Source organism: Sciurus vulgaris (assembly GCF_902686455.1).
Source record: "Sciurus vulgaris genome assembly, chromosome: 4".
NCBI lineage: Eukaryota > Metazoa > Chordata > Mammalia > Rodentia > Sciuridae > Sciurus > Sciurus vulgaris.
Genome location: NC_136464.1, coordinates 157513112 through 157521453, shown reverse-complemented (window position 1 = coordinate 157521453; position 8342 = coordinate 157513112). Strand labels below are relative to the sequence as shown.

General features: G+C 44.7%; 1 protein-coding gene across 1 annotated transcript in view; it reads left to right on the top strand.

Moving 5' to 3' along the window:
• Window positions 1-282: 282 nt before the first annotated feature.
• Window positions 283-8342, top strand: part of KL (klotho) — a 37534-nt gene continuing 29474 nt past the window's right edge. Inside the window, exon 1 of the mRNA XM_079136555.1 lies at window positions 283-1124. Within this exon, the coding sequence (XP_078992681.1) occupies window positions 318-1124 (807 nt within the window). The 5' untranslated portion in view covers window positions 283-317. The remainder of the gene's footprint in view (window positions 1125-8342) is intronic.

Genomic DNA, 8342 nt, shown 5'->3' with positions numbered 1-8342 from the left:
AGAGGACTTGAGCGTTGCCCAAATAGCATATGGGGCTCCCACGAGCTGGGAGGAACAGGTGCCCTTCCTCCGACGTCCGCAACCGACACTGGCCGCACCTGGTCGACTGTCGCGCCGCTTCCCGGGGCGCCCCTCGCCCTTTGCGCCCCGGCCCCCCCTCCCATGCCAGGGCGGAGGGAGGCGCCTGCTCATAGGTAATTATTGCCAGCGGGGCCCGTGGGGAGCGGGGGTGGGCTCCGGCTGGGGCGGGAGGGAGCTGAGCGACGCGGGCATAAAGGGGCACCGCGCGGGGCCCCAGCACCCGGTTCCCGCGCAGCATGCCCGCCAGCACCCCTCCGCGCACCCCGCGGCCGCAGCGGTTGCTGCTGCTGCTGCTCGCCCTGAGCGGCCGCTGCCTGCGCGCGGAGCCCGGCGACGGCGCGCAGACCTGGGCCCGCTTCGCGCGCCCTGCGGCTCCGGAGGCTGCGGACCTGCTCCACGACACTTTCCCCGACGGCTTCCTCTGGGCGGTGGGCAGCGCCGCCTACCAGACCGAGGGTGGCTGGAGGCAGCACGGCAAGGGCGCATCCATCTGGGACACGTTCACTCATCACCCTCCGGGGACCCTGGGCGATCCCCCGACAGCTGGTCTGCCGTCGGGCGCTCCATCGCCTCCGCCGCCCGCCACAGGGGACGTGGCCAGCGACGGCTACAACAACGTCTTCCGAGACACAGAGGGGCTGCGCGATCTCGGAGTCACCCACTACCGCTTCTCTATCTCGTGGGCGCGGGTTCTCCCCAATGGCAGCGCGGGAGCCCCCAACCGCGAGGGGCTACGGTACTACCGGCGCCTGCTGGAGCGGCTGCGGGAGCTGGGCGTGGAGCCGGTGGTCACCTTGTACCACTGGGACCTGCCCCAGCGCCTGCAGGACGCCTATGGCGGCTGGGCCAACCGCGCCCTGGCGGAACACTTCAGGGATTACGCAGAGCTCTGCTTCCGCCACTTCGGCGGCCAGGTCAAGTACTGGATCACCATCGACAACCCCTACGTGGTGGCCTGGCACGGCTACGCCACCGGACGCCTGGCCCCCGGCGTCCGGGGCAGCCCGAGCCTTGGGTACCTGGTGGCGCACAACCTTCTTCTGGTGAGTGCGAGGGGCCAGGCAGAGGGGAGAGAGGGTCTCGGGGTGCCAGAGGCCCGAGGGGGGCCCGAGTTTCCAGCTCTCACAGGAGGCCTTGCTTGAACTGCTCTGTGGGGTCACACAGGATTCGCACCTCGCGAGGGAACTGAGCAGCTCGGGCTGTCCTTGAAGGCGTGGAGTTGGGAACTGCAGGGAAGTCCTTGAGTGAGCGCGCGAGTGAGTGCCCCTTGGAGCTTCTTATCAAAAGGAAACAGGAATCAGTTTCTGTAAGGGAAGAGAACTTTCTCTGGGTGTTGAGGAATTCCTAGAGGGAAGGGCAGGAGGGATTTCCTAGTGGTAGCAGTAGGGAGGGAATGAGGAGGATGATTGAAAGAAACAAGTTTGTTCACAAGCCATGCAGATAGACAGGCATTGCACTCAGTCAAGGCTCAGTGTTAATCCGTTAAAACGTGTCTTACTTGTGGCAAAAGGGCACACTGCTTCAAATGCGAAGGTGTCAAATCCGCATCTCTGGGAGGGTCGGGTGTAATCTGTGTTTGGAGGTCCCTTCTGCGGCAGGGCAGAGAACAGCATCCACACCAACCTTACTCACCTTACTCACCGAGGGTCTGAAGACCACTTTACACAGTCTTAAACAAGCTAGGCACAAACAATTCGGAACCAACTGCAGGATGATGTAGATTGTATGTGCAACATCTGTATTTCCCCAGTGCTGTCTCTAGTTGAAAGGATTCCTGACTGATGAGATTATCAGCCTGACAAAAGTAATTTTAACACCCTTGTGCAAGAGTGCTCATATATTTTGACAGCAGGAAATATTGATATGCCATGATAAAGCTGTCTCTCAATTATTGCTTCCTCCTTTCTGTTTAGGTTCAAATCCCCACTGGTTTGAGGGCTCATTTGTATCAGTCGATTTGGTACCCTTTTTTGGTGACTTGTGGATCTACTGGAAGATCTATTCTTGAATTTAGAATCAAGTCACATATTCTGACAAATTCAAGATGAAGACTATTTCTAAACATTTTTAATTAAAGCCATAGATAATTGAGGCAGAACAGTACTGGGTTATTGAGTTGACTTAGTGCTCTGAGCTGCTGGTAATGTAATAGTGGTGAAATTAGCTTGCTTGTCTGTTTCACAAACCTGTTTGTTACCATTGGTCATACAAGAATGTTAGATTTATTGGACAAGTTGTGATTTTGGTGATTTCATATTTATATATATCTTCTCATAGGGTTACTTCTTAAACTTTTTCTTCTGTCAATACTTTTAAGGAGCCAATAACCCTAACCATCACCAATTGATGGTTGGTAATAGAAACCATGGGTAGAACTGCCTCATCTTTTGAAGAAAGCTTAAGCAAATTACCAGTTCGTGCCACAAACAGGAGATCAGTGGACCAACTGGAGGAGCTGATAGACCTTTCTTGTAAAAATCACTGTTTAAGATTTAAATTATATAATATCTATTTTTAGACATATATATGTTTGCATACAACAAACTCTATGCACACAAAAGTTGTTGGTTGTTATATTGACCAATGATCATTGCATTTATAAGATAAGCAATTGCAAGAACTCTCTGGTGCTCTGGTTTTTCAAACGATTAACACATTTTAGGTTCTTGTGGCCACTCTTGGCCCTGTGGTTAACTTTTGAGTTATATTTTTGAGAAATTACACCAAAAATTTGCCAAACACTAACCATCCTTCATAGAAATGCAGCGGACTTTGTATTCATAAGAACTTAGTGACTGATAGACACTAGGCTTGGTTTTGCTGATGCTGCAAACAAAATGTTAGTTGTTGTGAAATATTAATTTTCCTTTCAAATTTGTTTGAGCTTGGAATTTAGTCATTTTTCTATCTCATTTAGAAGTTGCAATTATTTACTAGGGTATCTTAAGTTCATTTTGTTGTCTGAGCTTCTTTCATTCTGTTTTCAATGTTCTTTCTAGATGTGAGTGTAGTGGGTAGGGGGTTGGATAGGTAAGTTTTGACCTTATCTGAAAAGAGAAAATTTATTCTGCAGATTTTGGTAATAGGATATTTCCACTGGTGCTTAGATATTGCTTTTGTGCATTTAGGGACCAGGGAGCCCTTGGCATATTAATTTTCATCTGGGGCTCTAATGCTGGTGAAGGACAGAGCAGGCCCACCCCACCCCACTCCTTTCTTTTTCCACTAATTTACAAGTGGCTTAGGAAATACCTGGGAGAATGGACAGTTGAACCCCACAGAGATTCCTGAATCCTTGTCTGATGGCAGGGCAAACAAACGGCAGGACAAATAATGGGGGACTCTGCTCACAGTGTGGGTCTCCATGATCCTTTTGGCCATCTGTCCTGTGCAGCATGCATCTAAGCCACCACTCCCTCTTTATGCCACACTTCCTCAACCTGGCTTCCAGACCCTGCTCTCTCTTGTTTCTCTTCTTAGTTCCTTAGTGAGTCCTTCTTCTTCTCTGTGGCTTCTTCCTTATCACTTTATCTGGAAAGAGCAGAGGGTCCATGGCTGTGTCCAGGGCCTCCTGTCTTGATTTACTCTAGGGATCCCATTGAACAGCCTCTGTATCCTGGCAATTCCAAATTTTGTGTCTCCAGCTGGGACTTCTCTGAAGTCCTGGAGAGATAACCATCTTGTCCTCTTAGCAGTCTAACAGGTGAGTCACAAGTGACACATTTAAAACCTAACTCCTATTGTCTCCATCTCTGTACAGCACTTAACTCTTCTGTTGTTGGGCCCCAAATCGTAACTCTCCCCTTTCTCTCAGATCTTACTGCTCATCTGTTGACAAGTTCTAGAACTCTACCTACCAGAAAGTATCCAGAATCAAACCCCTTCTCCCTTTATCTGTGGCTGTGCCTGAGGTCCAAGCCACTGTGGGATTCTGCCTGGGTGATTGGAAGAGCCTCCTGCCTGGAACCAGTACTTAGGCCCTTGCTCCCTGCAGTGTGTCCCAGTTTGTCACTGTGCGTGAACAAGACAGTTCCCTGCTTATTAAAATCCCACCTATGCTTCAAGAACCAGTTTGCTTACCCCTTTGGCCCCACACCTGAATACTGCCTCTTCCTTCTCTGGAATCCCACAATGCATCACTTCACTCTGATGCCTCCTACTGCACTTCTCCTTTTATTTAACCACTAGCTGGACAATTCCTTAAGTGAGGGACCCTTGTTGCCTTTACCTGCTTCTCCTACAATTACATCCTTCTCTTGGTAGGTGCTCAGGGTGTGCCTTCTGATTAGTGAATAATCTGGTTTTGCCTTTATAAGTTTGTACTTCTGGGATTTGCTCTCCTTCCCAATCTGTCTAGCCATTTTCCAATAGAACAGGGAATACCAAATCCTAACCAGATAGAAAAACCAGTAAACATAATGGTGTAGCATCTGACATTTACAATGAATATGTAAGGTTCAACACCAAATTTAGGACTCCGTTGCAAAAACTTCCAGTTTAAAACTCTCTGTAGTCACCAGAGAGCATTATGAGATGTTTTCAGAATGGGGTGAGTGGTAAAGTCTCTTGGCTAGCTTTAGGCATATGTATTTGCTGTCTGGTTGAATTTTCATTTCCAAGTAATAAGTGTAAGCAAATCATCTACTACATGTATGCTCAAATTATATATACTATGTACTTTTGAGAAGCACTTTGAAAATTTCCCTCTCATTAAAATGTATGTAGTACACGGTTGGGTTGAAAGGTAATGTATTTTATAGAACATGACTGAATGCAATAGCCACTCAATCAAAAGTAGTTGAAATGTTTTCCAAAGAGCGTGACTCACTCCTCTTTGAATATGTGATTGAAGACAATATTTTCTGAAGGTTAAAAACAAGTCCAAGAAAAAATTTAAAATAAGGAAAGAAGTAATAAAATAATGTTTAAAATCATAGCACTGTTTTAACAACATCAATTATTTTGAGTTGAAGATGGAAAATGTAAACTGACAAGCATCTAAATAAGGTCAATGTGCATTTCTCAAGGGTAAAATGAGTGAACTGTGATACCTGCATATGTAGTCAGTCATGGCTTTGCACACAAGAACCTTCAGAGTTATCTTATTTTTTTCATAAGAATATCATTGCTCTAAACCATAATTTTATTATAATCAATTTGTGTAAAAGTGCCTTTATATCAGCAAATTTATATTTTTTTAGACATAAAGGAATTTTAGGTGTAGGAGGAGATAGAACATATGTCTATTGGGAGGGTAAGAGATAAAGAGTGGGTGAGAAAAATACCTATTGTTATTAAATCCTCCAAGATCCACATCATCTCCAGAAATGTTACAAGAAAGTTAAATTTGTAACCTATATTTAAACAGAGCCATAATATACCTTTTATAGGTTCTGTTTTGATATACTCTGGGTACAAAGCTAATCTGAAGGATATACATAACTTTTCTCCCCTCCATCTTGGATAAACTCTTCTTTACCCATCAAAGACTTGACTCAAATACTCTAATTTTTGGGACAACCACTGGGAGAGTGGATCGTTTACTCATTTGTGGCTCTTTGAGGGCACAAAATACACATCATATTTATTTTCAAATATTTAGTGTTCATGTCAGTATTTGACACAGAGGAAATATTCCATACACTTTTAATGAATAAATAAAGGTATATGCAAAATATTTTCTGCTTATTTCAATATGTCCATTTTCTTGTAAGTTAAATACTTACAGTCCACTTTTTTCCTGCTGTATCTTAGGAGAAATTTTAAAGTGAGGAAAAATAGTGAAAAAGTTCCTAACTCTATGTGTACATGACCTCTGTGGATTTCCAGAGCAAGTAATATCCCATTTTCATTCAGTGGGCAAGGAGAACCGGGCCTCTCAACAACTTCTTGACCTGGAAGTTGTTTCTTCACTTCCACTTTCCCCTTAATGGAACCAAGTGATGTGCAAAGGAGTCTGGGAATTTTTGTCCATGGCTAAGCCATATGCTCAGAGAATCATCCTATTATGTTGAAAGCAGGTGGGAACAAATCACTTAGGACAGACAGCAATCTCTACCACATTGCTTCCCTTCCAGATATATTGTGAGAATTAAAACCAAATTATATATGCCAATGTGTTTTGAAAAATTCAAAAAGTCCTACAAATGTGAGTGTATTAGCTTCCCATTTCTATAACAAAATATCTATGACAAATAACTTATAAAGAGAAAGGTTTTTTTTTTTTTTTTTTGCCTTATAGTTTTAGAAGTCCCAGTCCAGGATCACTGACTCCATTGTTTTGGGACCCCAGAAGGGCAGCACATCATAGCAGAAGTGTGTGAAGAACAAACCAGTTACCCCATCAGCCAGGAAGCAAATGGGCATGAGAAAGAGACCTGGGTCTCACAGTCCCCTTTGAGGGCAAACCTCCATGACCTATATACCTCTCGCAAGGCTCCACCTCCTAAAAGTTGACAGAACCTTTCAATAGTGCCACTGTGGGGTACAATCCTTTAATGCATGGATCTCTAGGGGGTACTCATCCATGCCATAGCAGTGAGATATGAATTTACAATCAATAATAATAATTATAGCAAAAATTACTTAAGAAACAGTCCTTTCCAGCTGTTCAGAAAAGAAGAATTAGACAAATGCTTGAGAACTTGTAACATCATCTAACTTCTTAGTTTGGAACCTGTGGCATTCAATGGGATGTACTCTTTCTTGAAATTATTTTAATAGCATTTGACTAAAGACTACCAAATCGAGTTTAAAACAACCTAATTTTTGTAAGATGTATTACCAAGTATCTTTTTGGGACCCAGTTTGGTGTTTAAAAGACTATACTAAAGTTTATGATTGATGTAATATAATACATGAGCTAAAGAAAATATTCAGTGAAATCTATGGTTGCACTCTAAATAGTTGTTTATTAATTACATTATTAGTTGAAGTATGGATGTCAGAACATCATCCATGAACCACTATCATTATAGTTTGTTATAATTCACAAAATAAACTGAAAGCAGTGAGGTACATTTTATATAGTGTAAATATTATTTCTGTGTCTGTATGTGTATTTTTAGTTGATAATTAAAATGTTAGAGTCAGAGGGACCAGAGAAATTCCAGGCCAAATTTCTCCCTGGGACAAACCCTGGTGGGGTCACCTACCTTCTGCTCTCCTGTCTGCAGCAAGGTGAACTCAGGGCCTCTCAAGTTTCCAACTTGATTTTTTTTGTGTGTGTTGCACTGAAACCAGCTGCAGTACAGGACTGACGTCCTGTTTGTCTCTTTACCTTCCTAAATCTCAAAGAATAAAGCAAATCACTTTTTGACAAGACAACTGCTGTGCTGTGAATATTTGTCCCCTGCAAAACTTGTGTTGAGATTTAATTGCTGTTGCCATAGTGATGGGAGGCGGAGCTAGTGGGAGGATTTTAGGTCAGGGGGCTTTGCCCTTATGAATGGATAAGCGTTGTTACTGCTGGCAGTAGGATTGAAACTTTGGCCTCCTCTCCATCTCTCTCTTGCCATGTGATTCCCTCATGTGATTATGCAACATGAAGGCCCTCACCAGATGTAGCCCCTGGACTTCCCACACCCCAGAACCTTGAGAAATTCCTTTCTCTTCTTTTTAAGCCATCCAGTGTATGATATTCTGTTAGAGAAGCAGAAAACAGACTAAGACAACAACTTTTCTAATATTTGAAAAAGCCACCATATTCTTCCTAAATATTTTTTCTTTTGTCTTAAAATATGCTCAGAAAAGACAGCTGGAGCTGGACATTCCATCAGGGACATTCCTTGAGAACTGTGTGGCAGAAAACTGGGAACACAAATGCAACCTTTGACTAGGCCCCTCGATCATCTGACCCTTGAGGAGGAGGTGGAGGAGAGGGGATGGAAAAGAGTGGATCTTTCTCTTCCCAGAGGGAAGGGTCTGGGGTTGTCTGCCCATTGTCCATCATGAGGGGAGGTGATGGGTATAGATGACTAAGGATGAGGTGCTGGAAGTAGGTCTCCAACTCTGGACCCTGCAGAGAATACAGCTGTATTCACAGGCCCAGGGGTGGCTCCAAAGCCCCAGTGGAGGAAGGGCTGGTGAGAGGGCTGGTGGAATGGCCACTGCATCAAGGCCCTTGTGGAGCCATTTGGGGGTCTCCTTTCCCTCCCCTAACCCCTCTTCTCTTTGGAGTCCTCATTCATGGTCCTCTCCTTTCAACCCCTTCCTCTCTTCAGTGTCCCCAGGTGGTGTCCATTTGCACCACCTCTGGCCTT